Here is a 25,239-nt window from a genome sequence, read left to right on the forward strand (position 1 = left end):
TCCCTCTTAAGATGTCAGTCTGAGCAATATGTAGTTTAGTGCAGGTTAAATAGCTCATGGACCTTCTTAGAGGAGTGGAATGGTAGGATGCATGGCCATATGTAAAAGTTTCAATGTCAATTTGTATGCTGTCCAAGTAGGTTTGGGAACTAACTCTTGTTTTAAAAGTCTGAAGCACCGATGTCAATCAGTATAGACACAGTTTAGCTAGATTGTCCAATTACCTGCCTCTAGGCCAGTTTTTTCCAGCCTGGTGGCCTCTGGATGGGTTGGGCTATAACTCCAATTGCTATGCTGGTTAAAAGATGCTGAGAGGTGTAGTCTAAGAGATCTGGGAGTGGTAGATTTGAGAAGGTTGGTCCAAACCTCTTGTATTGATAGGTAACCCAGTACAATTAATAGAAGCACAAAAATGAGTACAATCAGCCTTCCACATTTACTGTGGTAAGAAACATAGGAACCCCAGTGAAAGTTATAGGTTTATTTTTTACCAGAGAAAACACATCTTTAGGAATTTCTAGGTCCTTCAGCATGACTGTATGGTAAACTTCCAGTGGAAATTGACTGTAGAATTGCCCTGAAGGACCTAGACATTCCCAAAGACAACATTTTAATCAAATCGGTGAATAATCAAACCTTCAAAAATCAAACCCACAGAGGTGGATTTGATTGCCACAAATGCAACATGGGAGCAGTGGGATGAATGGGGTCTGGGTGCATTTTTCAATGTGTGTTGTCTTGTTTCTTTTCCTCAGATAACATGCACGTATCACTAGCTGAAGCCCTAGAGGTTCGTGGCGGACCGTTGCAAGAGGAGGAGATATGGGCTGTATTGAATCAGAGTGCTGAAAGCCTTCAGGAGTTGTTCCGAAAAGGTAAGGTCCTGAGTGTGCAGGTGTGGAGGTCAATTCCCATGAGTTTGATAAGAAATTCATGCAGTAGAGAAAGAATTTAAACAAAGACAGCGCTTGGAAAATAAAAGGCAGATATGGACACTTGCTATGCTGGTTAGGAGATTCTGGGATTTATTGATCAGAATCATGGGAGCTGAGAACAACCTCTCTTCTGATTTGAGAATTTATAAGAAAATGGGACCTGCAATCAAATGTAGCAGTGTGTTGTCCTTTTAACAGGAGAACATTTGCCCAGTGTGTGAACTGGCCAGCTATTCAGCCTTGATCTTCTCCATAATAAAGTATCCCTTATCTGAAATGCTTGGAACCAGACGTGTTTTGGATTTTGGATTTTTTTTTTATTTTGGAATACCTGTGTTTGCATAAACACATATAATGAGATATATCTTGGAGATGGGGCCCAAGTTTAAACACAAAATTCAATTATGTTCCAAAAACAACCAGAAGATAATTTTATACAATATTGTAATAATGTGCACCAAACAACGTTTATACATTGAACCATCAGAAAGCAAAAGGTGTCACTACCTCAGTCTCACATGTGACCAATTTAGGATTTTGGAGTATATCAGATTTTGAAATTCCACATCAGGGATGCTCAAGCTGTACTCCATTGTACATACATGTCAATTCTCTTGCTTTCTTTGCTTTTTATACTGTTCATTCTGTGGTTATTGAGCATGTTGGGCTGTGTTTTGTGGGGGAAATTCCTAGTTAGCTTCATCTTAATTTAAAAGTGTTTTGTCAACCAGAACTCACTATTTGTACTCTCCTTTTGTCAGCACTTGGGACCCGACTTTGCCATGGAAGAGAGGCATATTTGGATTAGAAACATGATTTGTTTTTGTTTTTAATGACACTTGAATATTCAAGGGTGAGGCTTAAAATCTTCCAGATGGCAGGTTCCCATAGCCCATGATGTGGCCGTGTGCAGTTGTAGTACTGTGAATGCCACTGGATAGCAATGCAGGCATATGGGTCACTGGCTTTGGTTTATTGGGATTATGAAGAATAGAGTAGAAGAAACAGCCATGCTTCCCATCCAAAGTACTTGGAAATCTGGTATTTGTGAAGATACACTTGGCGTTTTGTCAAGGAGAGAAGCCCGAAGCGGTCTCTCCTCCTCCTCCAAATGTCTTGACAGAAAAAATGAGTCTCAAAGGGCAGACTATACTGTGTTCCTCCCTCCTTCCCCTCCACAAAGCACCCACAAAAACACTGCCTTTTCTGTAAGTGCATAAAGGAATTACTGCACGGATGTTCTTGTTTATGAAATGAAACACAGTTGTGATCTTGTTTCTGATTCTGTTTTGGTTTACGAAATGAACATTTGTAAGAAATGCAAACTTGTCCTCCTTCTCCTTTTCCTTGCTCTCTTCAACAACTGTAGAACTTTTTGTAACTTTTCCAGTTGGGTTAATTCTATACAACCCAATTCACTACATTTGGTATATTACATCAGTAGGGTCGATGGACATTGTGCTTTGGAAAGATCCTATTTGCACATTCCATAAAAGAGAGTAAGGAGGGATGATTGCAGAATCAAACAGATAGCTCACCATAAATATATATCCATTTTGAATATACTGTATTAATAAAGTGACAGACTCTCATCCCCAGAAAACCATGGGAGAGGTCCTTAGTGTCACCATAAGTTGGAAACAACTTGAGGGTACACAAGAACAAAATATTTCCAGAGACAGAGATGGGCTGTTCTTGATATTTGCTGTCAAATTAATTTCAGATTATAGTGACCATATGGATGAGACAACACTATGGCATCCTGTTATTGAGAGTACTTCTCAGGTCTTGCAAACTCTGGGTTGTAGTTTCCTTGATTGAATCTTATCCAACTGCAGTGTGGTTTTACTATATTTATGCTGCCTCCATTTTACTAAGCATTATAATCTTTTTCTAATGAGGCATGTCATCTCATAATATGCCCAGGATGACAGCCTCATTTAAGTCGTTTCGGTTTTTAGGGAGAGTTCAGGCTTGATTTGCTTGCTGATCCGTTTATTTCTTTTTGGCAGTCCATGGTAGCCATAGAACTCTCTCCCAGCACCACATTTCAAATGAGTTCTTCTCTTCCTGTCAGTTTTCTTTACTGGCCAGCTTTCACAACCATACATAGAAATTGGAAATAGTATGACATGTATAAACCTGACTTTGGTAATTTAATGATCCCTACCTTCCTCCCTCACCTCTCCCTCTATATGCAGTTGTCTTTACAATAATCCTGTAATGTCAAGTCAGCGTATTCCCATGTTATTCCCACATTGCAGTGGGAGGCATGACAGTTTCTTATAAGAGTTGGATTGTGAGGCACATGTGATCCCCAAGGTTGTTCTTCTGTAGTCTCCATCCATCCATCTCCATTTTTTAAAACGTTGAGGTCTCAATTTCCAGGGGTGCAGTTCTTCTCTAAAACAAGCCCTTGCATACACCTTATTTTAGTAATCCCTACTATAGGAAAAATTAAAATAATCTTCCAGTAACTCCCAGTTTTATCAAAAGGTGCTGGTGCAGTTATGATGGTCTGGGGTGGTGAGGAAGGGTCTCTGGATCTTCTGAAGCCGACACCTCCTACTTTAGAACTGTACTAGACAATCTAGTGCCATCTTACTATTTTGAATTACAAATTCCATAATCCCAGACTACAAATCCCATAGCCCATGGTTTTTACCATCCTGGCTTCAATATATGCGATTTTTGGTCCGGTATATCGAGGGTGCATACCAGTTTGCCTGCTTCTATCAATGTTTTTAAATGTTTTCTCGTATTATCTCAAGGCACATCTTCCTGAAAGTCTGTGATCAGATATTGTATATCTGAAACATTAAAATCCAGTCTTGCCTTTTAAAAAAGCTTAAGGCAGCTAATGGCAGTAGGCCAAGTGCAAGTAAAGCTGAAATGACTAAATTATAAAATTACTAAATACAGTCTGTTCTATGCAGCAGTAAACAAAATAAAAATCCAGTGATTTTTGGCAGCAACTGTGCCCTCCCCTCACTGTACTCCACCCTACCCTATCCCATCTTCCCCTTGGAAATGGCAGTAAATGTTGGAGTTCCTGTCTTTGGCATTCATTAAGATTGTTTTAATATATTGTTATATCTCTGTCCTCAATATTTTATAAGTGGTAGATGTTCACAAGGTCGTTTTCGAGAATTTTGACCCCCCTCCCCCAAGTTTATTTTATTTAGAAGTGTTTCTGGTCCTTATATAACAAGTAGAGGAAAATAACCAACAGCCCAAGCCAGTGCACGTTTTCTAAAAACAAAGCCTTACTTTTTCATTTGCAGTTGGCTTGCAGTTCATAGGACTTCACACTGCTAAGAATCCACACTATAACAGCCTGGGAATTGCCTGAGGTTCATGAGCTTTGCATTTTTTGGCAGCCCACGATTATCTCAGAACAAGTGTGATATTCTCCCTCTTACACACACACACACACAGAGCACTTTATTAATTCACAGGCTCACACTTCTGAATTATGCTCTTATGTTCAAATATCGGCATTGTCTCCACCGCACTTTGATGGATGAGCACTGCCGATGTGGTAAGAGTTCTTGGTCCTTTCATCTTCCATAAATAAGGTTTTTATTAAGTCATAAAGCCAAACTGAACAGGGCTGGGAGTGGGGAGACTGTTAAAACACAACACAGAAGAACTACTTTCTTTGGATCTGTTTTTTAATGAAAGATGGAACAGAATTACAGGTTGCATTCAATGTTGCCGATATTGACTAATCACTCCAAGGAAGGTATTTTTTTCAACCACATCAAGAGCAAGCTGCCAGCTACATTGCAATGCTTACAAACATTGTGGGATGTGTTACAAATCCATCCACCTCCCATCAATAATACATCTTAACATACCATGTTAGTTCTGACCTTATCTTCTAGGTCTTCCGATCTGCTTGTCCAGATAGAGGTAGAGAAAGTTGAGGCACTTGGTGGGAACATTTACATTGGTTTTGTTGCCATACAGACACTTCATTTTGTTCACAATAAAATACCAATTTTAGATCATGAAATTTAACTTCAAATAAGCAACAAAATGAAGTACCACCCACTTCATTGTTCAATTTTGTTTCGGAAGGCAAGCATGACCAGGTAATCATATGAGGTGCTCTTATGTTCAGTTATTGGCATTGTCTCCACAGCACTTTGATGGATGAGTATTGCCGATGTAGTAAGAGTTCTAGGTCCTTTCATCTTCCATAGATAAGGTTTTCTTCCCAAAATAGTTCTGTGAATCATAGTGAATTTCCAAAATGCAAAAAACTGAGTGGTGAGGAGAAAATGGAAAAAAAATCCACTTTTTTATTGGAAGCACTTGTTTGTTTGTAAATTAACCACAGCAGTTGGTCACAGCACCCAGTTTAAAAAATGAATTGCTCTCTTCTAGGGGTGTCTAAGAAAGAACATTCACACGTGCACACATATACATACACGTTGGCCAGAAAACATGTGGTCTGTGGAGGGCTTGAGGGCTACAAAAATGAGGAGAGGTGGGTAAGAAATAAAATTATTGTTGCTGTTGTTGTTGTTGTTTGTTGTTATTATTATTATTATTATTGTATACAGCAAACAAGATAGATATGCTGGATTTCGTTTCACAAAATCACAAGTCGAACACTTCCCAAGTGTCTAGGACTATGTGATGTATTTTCGATTGATGCGTGCAGATCCCAGTAGGGTGGCCTTTTGCAGTTGGCAGATCGTAATTTTGTCAATGTCTATTGTTTCCAAATGCCGGCTGAGATCTTTTGGCACAGCACCCAATTATTATTATTATTATTATTATTATTATTATTATTATTATTATTATTATTTTAAAAACAGCCCCGAGAGACCACATTTGGTCCATTTTGTTTTGTACACTTATGACAGTGATGTGTAGGATCTCCAATTTCATTCTTTAATGGGGATATTTGTAGATGCTTCTGAGATCAGAGATTAGTTCCATTGTGTGATTACTTATTACAATCAGCCCTCCACATTCACTGAGATAGGGGTGCAAGGCCTCCATGAAAGTGAGGAAAAACGCATATTAAGAAACATATTAAGTGTGAAAGAACATAGAAATTTCTAGGTCATCTAGTATGATAGGAAGTGACGATAGATAGAAGACCTAAGATTGCTAGAGAGACCTTATTAATCAAACAATCAAATCCACAACAATTGAAATCTGCAAATGTTGTTGTAATTCCATGTCATTGTTTTCACTCCCAGGTTAGAAAGGGAACCCTAGGAGTTAGGCCAGCTTTCCCCAACTTCATGCCCCCCAAACGTGTCAGATGGAAAGCTTGAATGGAAGGCTGATATAGGTGGGGTTTGTGGGAGTTGTAGTCCAGTACACCAGGAGAGAACTAGATTGAGGAAGGTTGTCCTAAGCTAAACATCTCTTCTCAATCAACTCAGTGCAATTTTGGTGGGCAGTCTACTTTTCAAATAACATCTGAAAAGTTTAAAAACCATCTGGGTGTCTGTTCACCTCTTTCCACTACACATATAAAGATGATAAGTTATTCACCTAACCAGCAAGTGTTTGTGATTATGTGGGGCTTGATTTGTTGTGCTTGGCAGAATGTCGATTCATAATGAAAAAGCACGTGCCTGCTGTCCCTGCAGGCGATTCATTGAATCCTAATTCTCCCCCCGCTTGTGAATCCATAACTTTTCCCCTGTATGTTTCCAGTGCTAATTGAGACATTTTTTGGTTTTTGTGGTTCAAAAACAGTTTTTCCAAACTATGATGGAATGCAAATGCAGTTACTAGGACTTCCATGCAGTTTTAGATTTAAGTAGTTTGTAAAGCTTGCAGTAGCCCCAAGAGAAGCTCCTATTACCCTAATTGGGATGTCTCCATTCTAAACTTTCTAGCAAGTTTCATTATTCATAGCAGAATAGTAATAATAATAAGAGGATGGCGCTAGTAGTACTTCAGAAGTTTATGTGAGAGTGCCCTTGAGCTACAAGAACACTTACTTAATATCAAGTCAAAGATCTAAGAGATGAGAACAAAGTCACTTTTTGCTGAAGTTCCCAAGCAGCAACTTTCAGATAACCAGATTAGATATATCCAACGTTCAGGGTTATAACATGACTCCTAGGCCAGTATTGATGGTTTACACCAAGTTGTGTTAAGCCTTTCCCCCCACTACTTAGGCAAGAAACAGAATATTATGAACTTCTTCCTAACATCCAGTTTCATATGAGAAACTTCCATAAGATTGCTGTAATGTACATTGAAGCAGGTATATAAAAACTAGGGAGCTATATATTTCCAAAAGTTCAAGTTCAACTTCTTTGTTCTAGTTAAGTTAGGAGGCACGTGCCCATATACTCCCATTTTGATACTTGGAAGGAGTTGCTACTGCTTGTTATTGAACCATGAATTCCTTTTGTCATCTTGATCTGTCATTCTCCATCTTTCATCTGTAAATTGGAATAAGTAATGCAACAATTAATTTCTTTGAATGCAGTTTTCCTGCTTCTTGGCAGGGGGTTGGACTGGATGGCCCACGAGCTCTTTTCCAACTCTATGATTCTATGATTAGTGAGATCTAGAGGTTGTATGCAGAACCCTGGTACTATTTTACAGTCCTCTTTAGTGAGTCCCTGAACCATTTCTCTTACTAACATTACGTTTTTGTTACAGAAATTCACTATAATCAGTGGGACAGCTAATATCATAATCTGAATTAAATAGCCAATATCATAGTTAACATACAGTTTGAGTATTCCTTATCCGAAATGCTTGGGACCACATGTTCTTTAGATTTCTGGGTTTTTGTGAGGATTTTGAATATTTTCATATACATAATTACATAGTCTAATGATAGGACCCCAATGTAAACATGAAATTAATTTATGTTTGATATGCACCTTATATACATAGCCTGAAGGTAATTTTATAAACAATATTTAAATAATTTTGTGCATGAAACAAAGTTCATATATATTGAAGCATTAGACAACAAACATGGGAACTATCTTTGAACTTTGTGGAAAGAAGGGAAAACAGAGTAGGCTCCATAATTTGGTCTTTGGTAGAATTTTTGTTTGTAATTTTTAGATGATTCTTGTGCTACAGGGAAAATGGAGAAATTGATTTAAGAATGAAATACAATGAAAATGAATTATGAATGGAAAAGTAATCTATTTTGATTCATTTAATGTATTTCTTTTTCATATAAAAAGTCTACCTACCTCTGCGTTTACACAAAAACTTCTCAGATGTGCATCTCTTGTGTATTTGCCCAATTAGAAATTTGGTTCTGTCCCCATGGACGTTATCCACATCTGTATTTTAATATGTTGTCTCTGACAGAACTATTCTTCAGAAACAACCATAAGCCTAGCATTGTCTAATTTCAAAACTTTAAAATGAAAAGGCCCTAGGAGAGCATGCTGCAATAGTGACAAAGAAATGCCCCCCCCCCACCCAATCCAGTTGGTAATTCCAGGTAGGATATATGTATTGATAAACATTCCTCATTTAGAAGAGCATTTTCCTTTGCTGAATTGATTTGTCAAATTAATCCAAAGCATCATCAAATCCAGAATGCCTCAGTCTCTACTCTGTGATGCATTGATAGCCCTATTTTGGCTATCAATTTTTTTTATCATGTCAGAAGCAAGTCGAGAACATACTGCAAGTTGCTTCTGGTGTGGGAGAATTGGCTGTCTACAGAGACATTGCCTAAGGGATGCCCGGATGTATTACCATCCTGCTGGGAGGCTTCTCTCATGTCCCCAGAAGCTGGAGCTGATAGATAGGAGCTCACCCCATCTCACAGATTCAAACAGATTCAGGTCAGCAACTCAATCTTCGGGTCATCAGTTCAGCCAGCACAAGGGTTATTGCACCACCGCAGTTACCAAATGACAGATTTATGAATCAATTCATATTAATTCATATTAGTATGCCATGTAATATTAAGGCAGTATACTAAGATGAAGTTAGTAAAAACTAATAGTAAAAACATTCTTCAAGGAACTGTCTATACACTGCATAGGATGTTAAATCTGAATGTGGAAGCTACAGTTTGTGATTTTTGTCCGCCTTCACTCAGCATCACAGTAGAGTGTGAGATCTTAGGTTAATCTGCACGAAGATTATGCAGGTCTGAAAATGTCTATCCCAAGCCAGTCCTACTTATTATTCCACCTGTTTAATTACTTGCATTAACACTTGTCATTTGGAGGGTGTAAGTTGTATCTTGTATTCTTGCCATGAACGAGGTTGCATGCTGGATCTTGCCTTCTGGTCCTGATGAGGTCAGAGTCAACAGGTCTTTCCAGTGATGTTCATGTTATGTTACAGGTTTCTGTGCCTACAGAAGGGAAGGTCTTATTTTTTCATTCTACCTGAACATTTCTGAAATTGATAACTTACTAATATAATGATAGCCAAAGCAAGAAGATCAGTTTGATCCATAAATGATGAAGAATAAAGAAGAAATAAGCCAATACAATAAAATTAAGACAAGCAAGACTATGAGTAAATACTCCAGGGGCTCCTAGTGTCTTTAGCAATGTAGATTTTAGCCTTATCAATCTCTTGGAGGACAGCTTTAAAATATAATATATCTTGGCATTTGCAAAGTATATTTAAAGCTATCCTCCAAGGGATTGATAAGGCTAAACTCTACATTGCTAAAGACACTAGGAGCTCCTAGAGTATTTACTCATAGTCTTGCTTGTCTTAATTTCAAGAGGGACTGCTGTTAGTATTATAACATATTCTCTGCAAGGTTTACTTTGATTGTTTGTATTTAGCTAACTCATTTGCCAATTGGCAATGTCATCTGCCAAACAACAACTTGATCTCAAATCTCATCTTTGGTGCAATAAAGGAAATCAAATCCAGATTTCAAAAATGGAAACTGAATAGTATTTTGCTGAAACTGAAGTTTGAAGAATAACTCATATATATTGGGGGGGGGGGGGTGTAAAAAAATTGCATTTCTGGGGTGGGAATTGTATGGATTCCCTGATGCTCTCTAATTGTAAAAAATATTTTTTCCCCCAAAAATTAGAGAATCCTATTTCTACCATTATCACTTGTTTTTCAATGTGCATGTAAAGAGGTCAGATTCTATTTTTTTCCATGTCAGGCCTCTTTCAGATACAGATCATACTGAAAAACAATTAAACATAGAGTGATCCTGCTGGAGGTAGGAACATCACTTCTAATTTTGAGGAAAGTGTGGTCTGTGGCTTTCAGTAGTCTAAGGACCAAAAATGCGATAGGCATAGGTACCAGACTCTACACGGTGACCTGCTCACTGTTCATTTAACTTGTTGTAGATGTGGTAGTTTGGCCGAAATACTAAAGGTATCAGATCCTGTCTAATCTTGGAAGTCAAGCAGGATCAGTCCTTGTTAGTATTTTGAAGGGAGGCCAGCATTGAGTATAAGATGCCCTGTGCTATATTTCAGAAGGAGGACTCACAAAACCATATTGAATATTCCTTGCCTAAGAAAAACCCTTATAATTAATGGGGTTGCTATTAAATTGACAGGTGGCTTGAAGGCACATAACATACACACAGATTTGGTAGCCATAATTATACAGTCAGCCATCCTAAATATGCAAGTGCCAGTGAATTACATAAAACCTTAGGCTGATGATGTGCTAGGATTATGTAGTTTTGGCATGACTATATATTAATCGTTGCCAGCCCTAAGGGAGTGCTCTTTCTCGTCCAATGCCCACTGCTCATCTGATGGAATATAGAGGTTTGTGTAAACACATGTGTTTTTTATGCTTGGATTGCTAAATCTCATTTGCCTTTCTTATATACTCACATACATATACTTAAAGCATCTGGATTATTGGTCTCCATAGAAGAGGTTAATTGCCAAATGTTTCAAAGATTAAGTTGCTAGGTAGGTTTTGCTGAAGACTAAGCCTGATATTGTAAAGGCTGGACTGAGTTGTCTTGATGATTCTTACATTCTGTTAACTGGGACACAAGTTTATTTAAGTCAGTGGGTTCAATCCAGTTTCTTACTCCTCTTCCTGTAGTTAAAGAATATTTAGGAATACAATCTATAATCCACATGCACACATGTGATCTTTCCGTTTTGCTCAAATAAATTTCAATTATGCTTCATCTTTTTGCAAGAAGGCTAGCATAGCTTAGAAACAGACCACGTGTTAATCCTACCTATCTTGTCCAATCTACAGGGCTGAGTTGTTTGTGTATATCCATTATTGTAAGATTTGTCCATGATTTTTTTTATTGTGTCAGAAGCGACTTGAAAACATACTGCAAGTAGCTTCTGGTGTGAGAGAATTGGCCATCTACAGAGATATTGCCCAGAGGATTCCTGGATGTGTTACCATCCTTCTGGGAAGCTTCTCTCTTGTCTCCGCAAGCGAGAGCTGACTGACGGGAGCTCACGCTGTCTCGCAGATTCAAACTGGAAACCTTCAGGTCAGCAAACCAACCTTCAGATCAGCAATCCAGCCGGCACAAGGTTTAGCCCATTGTGCCGCCACAGTTCCTGTTCATGGTGGAAAAAAATACTTTACTCACAGCAATGACTTAAGGGTTTTGGACTTCTTCCAATATCCAGTAATGATAAAATGTTTTACATTTTAATTTTAATTTTCTTCCAAACAACTCTTATTTAGCACAACAAATATCCAAGACAGGTTAGTCTTAAAAAGAGTGACTGGCTTTAAAACACCCAGTAATTTTTTTCCATTTGTTTCTATATTTTTGTCCATTTGCACCCAAATATATTAAGCCTGCTGAGTCTGGCTAGCTCTTACTACATTTGAACTATAGCTAATGCCACAATACATTTGTTGGCTTTTGTGATATTGCATGACACTTTGGGCTTAATATGGCTGCCTCTCTAGAAATAATAAATTGTGTTGATCTTCAGGATTCATTATTGTTTTTCCTATAGCCTTTGTTGCTGAGCAGGCATTTGAACTGCGGTTATGTTCTTCCTCAGTTCTGAGCAACACTTTAACACTTTCATTGGCTTCCTTTTTTAGGAATTGTGAAATTTTGTAAGATTGGACGGCAGCAGGGGAAATGGGTAAACCTGCATGATACTGCTTTTGATTTCTGAGAAGTTCAAAATAGTTATGCCATTTCTTTACTCTAAATATTTGTTCATTTCTCTACCCTCTTAAAACAATTGCAGAACTTCCCCCTCCACAAGTACAGTAGAGTCTCAGTTATCCAAGCTAAATGGGCCAGCAGAAGCTTGGATAAGTGAATATCTTGGATAATAAGGAGGGATTAAGGAAAAGCCTATTAAACATCAAATTAGGTTATGATTTTACAAATTAAGCACCAAAACATCATGTTATACAACAAATTTGACAGAAAAAGCAGTTCAATATGCAGTAATGTTATGTTGTAATTACTGTATTTATGAATTTAGCACCAAAATATCATGATATATTGAAAACATTGACTACAAAAATGGCTTGGATAATTCAGAAACTTGGATAAGTGAGGCTTGGATAAGTGAGGCTCTACTGTACTATATTTCCTTGGTGTTGTACAGTGTTTGGCAGTTTAATGATGCTGTCCTGCCTTTAAGAGAACATGTTATTTAAAAACCAAAGCAAACCACACTATTTAGCTGCCAGTCTTCTGGTGATACTTACTATGCTCCTGTGGTTTATTTGACCAGGCTGCATAGTTTGGGAATGAGCTCACCAATCTGATGGTAGCTAATTGGTGAAAATGACACACAAACTGACCAGGGGCCATATCCAAAATACCAGTGGTTGTGGAAACAAGATTAAAATTCTGTTTTGCTGGAAAGACTTCTGTATTTTGGGGAGAGAACAGTTCCAGTAGAAGAATGTCAGCATTTTGGGGAAGAAGAAGGGAAAACTTACCATATTCTAATGAACAAGTACTAAGTTTCAGAACCCGGAAAGTCTCCTTATTAGAGTATAATTCTCCAAATCTCTCAGTCTAGGGGATTCTGGAAGTTGCATTTCAAAAAGCAATGCTCTAAGCTGCATTAAAAAGTGCTCCAGAGAGAAACAAAAGGGGGGTTAGTTGAGAAGCTTACAGCATAAAAAGGAGGAAAGGGAGCGAGAGCAGGAATGTAGGTGTATTTTTAAGAGTAATTGTTTTTTAATTTTAGCACAAGATTTTGTAACTATGAATCCATTTTTTTCCATGCATTACAGAAAGATGTCCAGGCCTCGGGGTGTAAAGCATATTTACACAGTTGTAGGGTGGGGTGGAATGATTTAAGGATCCAGAAAGATGCAACCCATGACTCCTTTAATTTTTTTTGTATATTGCATAAGGAGATACAGTTGTTATTTATTCGTTCAGTCGCTTCCAACTCTTCATGACCTCATGGACCAGCCCACACCAGAGCTCCCTGTCGGCCATCGCCACCCCCAGATCCTTCAAGGACAAGCCAGTCACTTCAAGGATATTTCCTGGAGTATGGACTGATTGGATCTTCTTGTGGTCCAAGGCACTCTCAGAATTTTCCTCCAACACCACAGTTCAAAGCATCTATCTTCCTTCACTCAGCCTTCCTTATGGTCCAGCTCTCACATTCATAGGTTACTACGTGGAATACCATTGCTTTAACTATAGGGACCTTCGTTGCCAGTGTGCTGTCTCTACACTTCACTATTTTATCGAGATTGGTCATTGCTCTCCTCCCAAGAAGTAAAAGTCTTCTGATTTCCTGGCTGCAGTCTGTGTCTGCAGTAATCTTTGTGCCTAGAATTACAAAGTCTATCACTGCCTCCACGTTTTCTCCCTCTATTTGCCAGTTATCAATCAGTCTGGTTGCCATAATCTTGGTTTTCTTGATGTTTAACTGCAACCCAGCTTTTGCACTTTCTTCTTTCACCTTGGTGATAAGGCTCCTCAGCTCCTCCTTGCTTTCAGCTATCAAAGCGGTATCATCTGCATAACTAAGGCTGTTGATGTTTCTTCCAGCAATTTTAATTCTAGTTTTGGATACATCAAGCCCCGCATGTCGCATGATGGGTTCTGCATACAAGTTGAATAGCTGAACGTATACAGCCCTGTCTTACTTCTTTCTCAATCTTGAACCAGTCTGTTGTTCCGTGGTCTGTTCTTACTGTTGCTACTTGGTCTTTATACAGATTCCTCAGGAGACAGACAAGGTGGCTTGCCACAATTTATTATGATCCACACAGTCGAAAGCTTTAGACTAGTCAATAAAACAGAAATAAATGTTTTTCTGAAGCTCCCTACCTTCCTCCATTATCTAGTGGATATTGATAATTTGGTCTCTCATTTCTCTGCCTTTTCTAAACCTGGCTTGTATATCTGAAATACAGATAATTCATACTTTAGTGTTGATATGTAAAATCAATAAAACTGCTTACCAAAAGTCACTTTTCTAAATTCAAACCATGTCTGTGAACATTATTTTTGTTGCATGTGGAATAAGAAGGAGCCTTGCATTTATACACGTAGTGTGCCATGAAGCTATTGTTTTCCCGTACCTCTGCTAATGGAAATGAATTTGTGAATATACAGTAGAGTCTCACTTACCCAAAATAAACGGGCCGGCAGAACGTTGGATAAGCGAACATGTTGGATAATAAGGAGAGATTAAGAAAAAGCCTATTAAACATCAAAATAGGTTATGATTTTACAAATTAAGCACCAAAACATCATGTTATACAACAAATTTGACAGAAAAAGTAGTTCATTACACATTCATGCTATGTAGTAATTACTGTACTTACGAATTTAACACCAAAATATCACAATGCATTGAAAACATTTACTACAAAAATGTGTTGGATAATCCAGAATGTTGGATAAGTGAGTGCTGGATAAGTGAGACTCTACTGTAATTCAATTCAGCTTTTTTCCTCTCTTAAGTTTTCTTTGTAATTTCCATATTCAAGGATTGTGGCCTTTAAATTTTGTATTGAATGTCCAGGGAGTTGAAATGCTGTGCATTGCTACTTCTAATCTCCAGTTTGTGTCAATGTATGCTCTTGCACCAATATAGAGTGTAGAGAGAGATCACTGACATTTGATGTCATATGTCATGTTGGAAAAAGAACAAATGATGGACCTGATATTGTAGGTGTTATTATTGGTTAGTGTCGTCAGCAAATATCATTTCCAGAGTTGATTTGGGGACAGAGCTTGCATCAGGATGTGTAAGTCCTGTTCTTCCATTATTACCCATCTTATGCATCCTGTTGTAAATGAGTAGTTAGGGTAGTTAAGATTTGGAGGTTGTCTATAGGCCAATAAAGGCCTTTCCCTAAAGCTTGTAATAGAGCTGTATTATTCTCTGAACTGACTGTAGTTTGTTAATGATGCAGTTGAATGACTTCTGGGAGCATTCTGTTATATGGCATTGTTAGTCTTTCTCATAGTAAATTATTCCTAGGAACTAATCTTGCCTTGTTGATTTATTTCTTTGTCTTTTTGTAGTTTGCAAAATATCTGTTAGAAATCCAAGAATTTTGAATTGTAGTCTGAGGAGATGTGGTTGTATCAGAGGACTTGACTGTAGACAATGGATTTCGTAGTGTATTCTAGGTGGAATCAGGGGGCATCTAAGTATGTGTAAGAATCAGTGAGTTTTCAATAGAGCATAATGCTTAGAGATCCATTGTGTAGTTGCATAGTGTCAAAATGTGAATTTGTTGTAAGGATCATTTTAGAATCATGTTGATTTCAGAATAGAAATTGTTGAAATCATGGTTAAACTTTTCAAGTGATTGCTTTCCATGTGTTCAACTAATAAACATGTCATGAAGATATTTTGGATAGCAAAGAAATTTCTGGATGCATGTGCTAAAAGAACATCGTTTCAAATCAGCCATGAATTAGTTTGATATTGTGTTCCATTTGAATACTCATAGCTATTCCACTGACTTGGAAACACATATTATTGTCAAAAGTGAAATATTTATGTGTCCAGTAAAAGTTGACAGAGTTTGGTGGCTAAGTGAGTTTTAGCTTCATTAGGGATGTTATTCTGGCGTGAGATGTTGGTATATCTGGATTCCACCTCCATAGCGGTTAAGATTATGTTGTCTGGAAGGTTGCGAATGGGCTGTATTTTCTTCTGGGAATCAGTTGTTCCTTTCATGTAGTTCAGTGTTGAGACATATGGTTTTGTTGTTGTGTTGTTTCCTTCCACCATTCCTACTAAAAAGAGTCTCCTCATTTATGGAAGCTATGGGTTTTAAACCTCATAAGGCTTCCGAGTGGTAAGTTTCAAATAGGAAACCCATTTGCTATTCCTTTACTGCTTTTGAGAATGCAGCAGTGCCAGGTACAGCAGGAAATCCAGATAGCTCTTGGGGCATATTATAGAAGAACATCAATTGTTTAATTACATTGAGCAGAGTTCAGCCGAATGGTCTTGCCCACAGCTCTAATAAGGGACAGAGCAGTGGGTGGTTTTGACAGGGATGAGTTTGAGACAAAATTCTGTCCAGAATAAGAAGCCAACAAATGTAGGAGGGATTAGCCGGATACAGTACTCACATGGATGCTGGGACCAGGCACATGTACTGTCGTTGACTCCTGGCCAATTGTGCCTTTGTTAGAAATGCTTCTTTAAAAACTAGAATAGCTAATTGTTGATAAGTGGTTTTGTGATACAAGAAGATCTTTCTTTAGCATTTGAACTTCAGAAAGGACACATTCACACACGAATATACACACACACTGTGAAGCAGTTTGTACCTGTGACTCATGCCGTATAGCTTTGAACCATATAGTAGCCAGGTTTGCACATAACTGTAAATTAGGTTGAAAACTTTTATTAGTTACTAGCTTTGCCCGGCCACGCATTGCTGTGGCTTATGGGAATCCTTTGTTGGCCAGGTGGAATAGCAGTGAATAGCCTTGCAGTCTCAAAGCCTGGCCGTTTTCTGGAGTAGCTGGAGCTGTTTGTTGTATGAACGCAGAGGCATGGATGAGGGGCTGTGCTGCCAAGTTTAGTGTTTCTTGGATGTGTAATTTTGTTGTTTTGTCCTAGGCCAAAATTTCATTACCCTTTTATATATATAGATTGCATCCTAACTCATCCCTACAAACTAACCATGGTTTATTACTGGAGTCAATGATGAGCCATTATTCATTGTTTGCTTATGACGTCTAACTACTTTAGCCCATTACTTCTGAATCCAGAATCATATTTTATTTTCCCCATCTTTCCTTTCTGAAATAGGAACTTTAAAAGGGAAGGAATGAATAGGATACAAATCAGGGAAAACAAGCTGTAGTTATCATTTAGAGGACAATTCATGAAGTGATAACTATATCTAACATAACCATTAGCCAGAGAAAAATTGATTGACATAGAGAAAGAGTTCACTAAGGGCAGAGAACGTATATCAGAGACTGAGATACAAATACTGCCAGAAAATAAATATGGGAATCTTGATGCAGATTAGTAGATGTTTCTATCTTCTGGTTGTTTTGACACTTAAATCAGAGTTGGGGAACTTCTCCCACAGACCTAAATACAATTTCTGAAAAATTCCCCATGTGGTGGACAGGGCCAAAGGCAATATTGATTGTTTTTGCTTAAAGGTTTTACTACCCGGTATCCAAACCTTAGGAGAAGTATTGCAACTTTTTGAAATGAAGGGAAATCTTAGACAAATGTCAGAGATGTGTCATGGTTATGGCAGAATTGTGAGGGTGAAACAGAGGACAAAGCTCCTGTACCTTCAATGGTTGAATGAAATAGATATTTGCAGCAAGTGAAGTTTTCATGATAAGCAACAACTGCTGAAATTTCCTCTTCTACCCAGTCATTATAGATGCAGGAGCTCTGTCATTTTTTTTAACCAGGTAATCCTAGGAGGTGACCATCTGTGAAACCTTTGGGTGCAAGCTTCAGTTCCTTGGAGGGCTGGATTGCTTCTTACAGCGTGAAACTTCTCATTTGTATTGTTAATAAAGCAGAAGTTACAAAAGTGTTGTAAACCTCCAGCATGCTCTCCTATGAAGGAAACCATATCCTGTTCAGCAAAGGTGACTCTGGAATTTCTCATCATTTTGAGGAATCCAGGAAGCATTCAGGTTGCAGGTGACTGGCTGATGATATGGGTTTGCCACACCATTAATTTAATTGTGTTTAATGTAATAGCAAATGGGTTGATAGGCTTGGTGATCAGGAGGGCAGTAGCTCAGTACTAAAGCACATGTTTTGTATGGAGAAGATTCTGTGTTTAGTCCATGCTATCTTTAGGACAGCTGAAAAATGTATCGTTCGCAGTATCTGACCATGTGATCAAATCCTCTTGGTTGAAAATGTGCCATTCGTTTAATTGATTAGTCTATAATTGAAGCTTCAGTCGGTGCAACAGAATATTCTCCTATTAGTATTTGGATGAAATTAGTGTTTCTTACCAGAAATTTAAGTGTTTACTTTTTTTGTTTTGTTGGTTGTTATTTCACACACTTTTCTTGTGGCAATGTTTACTGCAGCATCTCATCTATAAACTTCTATGTGATTGGATGAACATTGCCTTTACGTACGTTTCTCAAATCTTTCTGCATGGAGAAATAGGCATGCAAGAACTCAAAATTCTGGTCCTATTCTTCCCTTTTACCAAAACTTTTCAATGTGCAGAGAGGTTTATACTTCCTTCTTTACATTTTCTTAATATTGGCATTGTCTCCCATTGACCAGTTTTTGTGAACATCTGATTCATACAGTCCTCCTCAGAAACTATGAGTGAGTGTGAGAGACAGGAGAAGTTTTCGTAGCCTTTTCCCTGCCTTCCCTCCCACATTTTTCCTATTATAATTCTTTGTGCTTGTTTCTCAAGGAGTTTGGCACACATTTGTGTTTGTCTGCTTGGTTGGCTGATTTCAGTTTGGCAAATTTAACATACTTCACAGTACTGCTTTTATATCTCTGTACCCAGCTTAAAAGAGGAGGGAGGGTGGGAGGAGGAAGAATAGAGTTCTCTTCATCCACATCTTTTCCTCCTGTGATGGTTTTAAATTAGGTCAAATTCTACAGAATGTGGTCTTCTAATATATTTTCCAGGTGCTGCCTTTGTATACCTTCTAGACCAGTGAACATTAATTCTCTGGATGTTTGGGTCTTCAGCTCCCAGAATTCCCAACTATTGGCCAACTGACTGGGGCTTCTTGGGGTTGAGGACCAACGTTTGGGAACCATTGTTCTAAAGAAAGGGAGAGTATGAGACATGGGAAGGGCCTTAGTTCCAGTTGCACCAATGAATGTTCACAAGTCTATTGTGGTGTATTCATATAAAAAGTAAAAAGGTCCATAATTCCAGCCTCAACATGCAACCAAAACATTTTGCTGCCTGAGGCAAAAGACAAGACCATCTGCTGTCAGTACAGGCAGTCCCCAAGTTACAAACATCCGACTTACAAATGACTCATAGCTAAGAATGGGGGTGAGACAAGCATTGTAGTAAGACCAGCCTTAAATGGCATAGAATTAGGTGTGCTCTTTCCTGACTCTTCATTGCTGTATGACACTCCACACCATTTCTCATTAAGCTTGAAATGTCAGGGTTTGTTTCTATTACTACAGTTGGCACTTGACGGTCACAACTTTTAGAGTTGACTCTCGACACACAATCTATGTGTTATGGTATGTGATTGTGAACAAACATCACAAACGTTGGTCCTCTAAATGTTTTGCACTACAATTCCTGCAATCTCTTGTGATTGACCATTCTGGGTAGTGGGCCAAAAGAAGACATCTGGAGGCTCAAGCATCTGGAAAGCTAAATGTTCCCTCACCTCTAGTATAAGCTGAAGCAAGTTTGTCAAAGCTCAGCTATGTTGGGCTGAGTTATCCCTTGGGAACTATAAGTGTGGTGTCTTGATTTGTAGCATGGAATAAAAGAAGAATAATGTAAAACTTAAATAAGGCCCCTGAGTAGCAAAGATGTCTATAAGTACAGATTTCCTTGTGTTTCCAAAAGCATCCTAAACCGATAACCAGGAACACAATCTAGTAAATCGTATAAACAGCTGTCAGTTTGACAAAAGACAAACAGAGTTGTAGTAGGACTGATCTGCTGTCATTTTTATACCAGATGTGTATTCTACACTTCCATTCGGTATTGGAAGTGTACAAAGGGTTTAGCAAGCCTTTTTACATGAAAAGATACTTCTTTTTAAAAATGTTTTTGTTTGTTTGTTTCTTCCTTTTCAGTGTTTTGGTGTACTGCTGGAAATTGGTTTATGGGCTCTCTGCCCAGAACAACAAAAATGTATTTTGCTAACAGGCAGTAGAACTTTTGTGCATACCTCAGCAACATTACGTGATTTTTATCATTAAACTGGCATCCTGTTGGGCAAGACTTTTGCAAAAGCCTCCTTTCTATGTGTCCGTCCTTTTCCTGAAGTTTATTTTTTGCATTCAGTCTGCTGAAAACCTCTCGGCAGTGAATTTGTGGGCTGAGTGTTTTATATGGGACCCTGATGTTGTTGAGATGAACCAGGAAGACCTCCCGCTTCTCATTGGCATTACAACTTATAAAATTTAGTGATGTCTGATTTGAAGAACTAGAATATGTGGACATGCGCTGGTGGGTTCAGGTGGGAGGGAGGTAAAACATACAGGAAACATCTGACTATGGAAGAAGGATATGACTTACTTGCAGATTTGATTAAGATGTTCTGGGAGTGTCTAGGTCCTCCACTTGCACTGAAACGGTTGCAGTTATTCCTAGAGGGAACATTTTAATCAAATGCAGCCTGACTGCATGAATAACACAAAGGCATAGCATAGATACAACATACATATTCCCCAATGATTTTTTTTGCATGTGTTATTAAGTATTTCTGATTATAATTTTTCAGGATGATGTCAACCACAGCATCCTGTTTTCTTTAATCTGTGTTTATAGGCATTGGCTTCTTATATTGCAGTGTTTTTCATGGTTTGTAAATAATAAAAGCTACAAAGTCTTATTTGTGTGCCTTGTCAATGGCTTTGATGGATTTGTCTGGTGGGGATGGACAGCCCTCAGTCCTTGACTGAGGATAAGCCCAGGGGCCGTGAAAATGCCTCATCCTAGAGTTTATGGTGGCTTTCTCTTGTTCATTACAGAAGCTTTATTGTTGTGAGATCTGTAGTTTCTCATGGTAGGTTTCCTCTCAAAAGGTCAAGTGTAGGCTGAATTGCTTCAGTGTTTGCTTTCTTTTATGGCAATATTATTTACCAACCATGAATGGAACTTCTTGTGGAGAGGATGACATTTTGTGTTCCTCCTCCTCCTCCAAACATATTCCCACCACTACATTGGAGCTTTTCCTGCAATAATTCATTCTGATGGCAAACACCTGCCAAACCTTTTGGTAATCATTTTCAAGTACTGAACCCAAGGAAGGAAGAATGTTCCAATTTGTAAAAAAGCTCTGCGTTTGATTTTTATATAACTCTATCAAAAATATCAATTCAAATCTCAGATGAAAGTGCTGTAGGGCATTAAGAAACTTCTCCTTTGCAACTGCAATGGGGACATGATCAATAAAGTAGTAGCAAGCAGTAATTTAATAAAATGGCATATTATGTCTGAGCCAGGCATCCAAAGTCATGGAGTTAACTTTTTTTCTCAATTGAAATTACTGTAAAAATGACATCTCAGAGAGAAACAGATCATTCTTTTTTCCGGCTTAATGGAAGTTGTTTAATTTTTTCAATTTGTTCAATTTTTGTTCTTTTACTTTATTTGGTTATTTGATAATTAGAAAATAATTGATTCACTGAACTCATATGATGAGAAAGAAGAAGGCTGTACTCTCTACTTTCTTTCCTGAATATACTTTGCAAACATACCTATATTAATTGATTGTTCTTTTCCCCCCAATTCCAAATACAGCTGATCCAACTGCCCTGGGGTTCATCATTTCTCCGTGGTCTCTTCTGCTGCTTCCATCAGGCAGTGTATCGTTTACAGATGAAAATGTTTCCAACCAAGACCTGCGAGCTTTCACAGCGCCAGAGGTGCTCCAAAACCAATCACTGTCATCTCTTTCGGATGTTGAAAAGGTACAGGATTCTGATTTCTGTTGCATTTCCTTAGGTTACGACTAGAATTAAAATTAGAAGATATGCATGTCACATTTTTGAAGAAGTCAGACTCATTTGCTGTCTCCCTCTTCTTTCATAAGCAAATTACTTTTCACACTTCTTATATTGCACGGACAGTAATTTAGTATGAAATAATGAGAATCTGAATTAGGAAGGAAACTGTAGTTCACATGAATCATAGTTTTGCTGAATTGGACTTAACAGCAAGCTGTAGAAAGGTAGAAAGCTAGGAGGGAAATGAGAGAGATGTATAAGTCTGGGGCCTTTGTCCAAAACATAATTTCATTATTAAAACTGAATTAAGCCATTATCTGAGAACGATCATCCAATCTGCCTTTTAATTTTTTTCCTCATTTGGACTAAAGGAACTGCCACTTGTGTAAATTATAATTTATTCTAAATTAAGATGAAGATAGAGATTATTATTTTAATTTAAAAGAACCAGCTCTGTTATTACTTTGCAGCTAATTTTACTCTGAGTTTGCTAATTATTTCCGAACAAGGTTTTTTTGTTTTGTTTTTTGTTTTGCTTCAGCCACGGTTCATCAAGAATCTTCTGAGAGAGAATCTTTTTTTATTTTGAGCTCTTGTTCTGAAATCTGAGCATGTCCCATAGAAGTGCTGGAAACCAAAACAAATTCCCATTTATAATCACCTCCTGAAACACAATGACAGGGTTGCTTGAGCCACTGGGTTATGACTTCATTCCTAAACCAAAGAAATGATGTACTCAGTGATACATTTCTGGCAGACTGCTGGATAGACAAAAGAATGCCTTGTTGGTCACTTGCTAAAATTCAAGCTTTAAAAAAGGCAACTGTATTAACTCTAGCGTTGCCAGAAATAATCAGTTTTTCACTCATTTGATAATGAATGAATTTAGACATGAGCTAATTTCTTGCAAAATGAAATGTTTTAATAAACACATTTAAGAAGAGTCATATTCTGAATCCTGTGTGCTCAAGCTGAAGAAGAGATTCCCATCTAATTGTCTAGACATGGAAATATTTACATAATAAGTAAGCTTCTGCCATGGCTGTTCCAGTTCTCAATTCTCAGTTTTTAATATGACCCTAAGAGATCATGTGATTTTATTTCTGGGGGGTGCTTCCAGGGTCTATTTGTATCACTGCATCCTCTTCCTCCTATTTACATCACAAACAGAATTATATCCTAAATATTTGCTGCACCGTTAACTCCATCAATGTCTCATCTTTTGTTGCAGATCCACATTTATTCCCTTGGAATGACGCTATATTGGGGAGCTGACTATGATGTTCCTCAAAGCCAAGTAAGTGGTGAAAACATACCACTAGCTCATATTGTAGTACTTTGAGATGTAGTCACATGTTACCAGCCAGCTTGCATTTGTTTCTGCTTCTTTGCTGCAAAACACTATTGGGAATGAGGAAATCACTGGGAGAGATTAGGAAATAGAAGCAACAGTGCTTAACATTTCTTCCACTCCTGCAACTCCTGACCACAAATGGAACACAAATAAGTATGGTTTAGACAACAGTGGCAGGGTTAAAAGAAAGACAACAATAAAAAATTGTATTTTAAGAAAGTTTACACTCTTGCTGATGAACAAATCAAGCAAAAAAATGTAATAGTGCTAAAAGATTAGAACTGCACGATAGGGCTTGTCATTATGAGATAACCATCCAGTATGAACATTGGCAGTGAAATCCAAATACTTGTGGTAACTGGGAAGTTATATCAGCGGAGGTTGTACACCTTCAAAATTGTGTGTATATTCTAGCACAAGACATAAGATGAATAACAAGTAATACAGGAAAATAATTAAGTAGTTTTGAGTTGCATGGGTGTTGTCATGTAATTGAAAGTGTTGCTCCAATTGTCCAGTAAATTAGCTTTATTAGTTCACCCGCTAACAATAAAGTTCTGGGAAGGAAACTAGCATTCTCACATCTGTCAATCTAATAACTGATTTCACTGTGCTTCAAATTGTGTGTCATCAACCTAATTTCTCCAAAAAAGTTTGGCTCTCTTCCAGTAATATTCTGCATTATGGAACAGTGTATTGTGGTAACAGGTCCAGATTCCCACATATTTACCAGTGATAAATTAAATAATTAAGGGTTCTATGTAGCCTGAAGTCAGTTCAAATCCAGCACTTTGTCAGTAAAGCATGTAAAAAAACAACTGAGTATTGTTGGAAAGAGCAAAGTAAGAACATTTCTGGAATTTGAGAATTGGTCGTATTCATTCCAGATAGAATTCGTAACATTTCATTTAGAAAGCATTTATTAGCAGATGTTATGAAGCACCTCTGTATGTGTCCTTGCTATTCAAAGAATGTAGCACAATTTAGTATAAATCAAAGATAGGAAACCATGGGAGGCTAATTAGCTACAAGTAATACAGGTCTTCACTTTCTCTTTTAGAAAAGGGCCACTCTTGGCCCTAGAATGGCTGCAAATGCCATAAAAGTGACAAAATTGTCACTAGGGCCCCTAGAAAGCATTTGAGGGCAAAATTTATTTTAAAATAAAAATTGATTCTAAAAACAACCCTGGATGGGGCTAGAAGTGACAGTCCATGCCACATCTTGCCAATTGGCTGTTTATTCTCCATCCAGATCTCCCTGTAGTTACTCCATCTCTTTTTAAATACTTCCCCTTTTAAAATAATTATCCCACTAGTTTGATAAATGTATATATTTTTCTTGCAAAAAAAGAAACCAATACATGCAAATGATACTTCTATGATTAGTCTCCATATGTCTTTGTATTATGAATATTAGCAGTGCTTAAAATACAAGTTGTTTCTGTTGGTGTCCATTAACCACAGTTTTTCAAAATGTGGTTCTGCAATTCTGCTAATATGTTTTATTTTCTATTTTTGCTCATAATATTTTTAATGGATTTTTCATGTGTCCCTGCAAAAATTTTTGCTACAACACATTTCTTAAGCTTTTAATGTGCCACCAAATCATTTTAATGTCTCTATTTTTATGGTTCATTCGAAATCATTTTAGTGTGCCACCTTGAGCATTCTTCAACTGGGAAAGCAGTAAATACATGTTATGAATACCCCTAGATTAAGGATGGGAACCATGTTGCCCTTCACATGTTGCTGCACTGAAAGTCTCAAGAGGCCTGATCAGAATAAATCAATGATGAAGGTCAATTACTGTTGCATTCCCACATAACAAGGGCTGCACAATTCCTGTCCCTCATAGCATTTATCTAGTGTTACATTGTAAGTAAAGGACACCTTTTCAATGC

The 25,239-nt window shown here is 37.8% G+C and overlaps 1 protein-coding gene across 5 annotated transcripts in view; it reads left to right on the top strand.

Moving 5' to 3' along the window:
* The window catches only part of ptpn13 (protein tyrosine phosphatase non-receptor type 13), a 140,970-nt gene that overhangs the window by 39,286 nt on the left and 76,445 nt on the right, over positions 1–25,239 (top strand). For all 5 annotated transcript variants that reach the window (XM_016993784.2, XM_062981843.1, XM_062981845.1 and 2 more), the window contains exons 2-4: positions 756–875; positions 21,777–21,946; positions 23,214–23,279. In XM_016993784.2, the coding sequence (XP_016849273.2) occupies positions 761–875; positions 21,777–21,946; positions 23,214–23,279 (351 nt within the window). In that variant the 5' untranslated portion in view covers positions 756–760. The remainder of the gene's footprint in view (positions 1–755; positions 876–21,776; positions 21,947–23,213; positions 23,280–25,239) is intronic.

Source organism: Anolis carolinensis, chromosome 5 (assembly GCF_035594765.1).
Source record: "Anolis carolinensis isolate JA03-04 chromosome 5, rAnoCar3.1.pri, whole genome shotgun sequence".
NCBI lineage: Eukaryota > Metazoa > Chordata > Lepidosauria > Squamata > Dactyloidae > Anolis > Anolis carolinensis.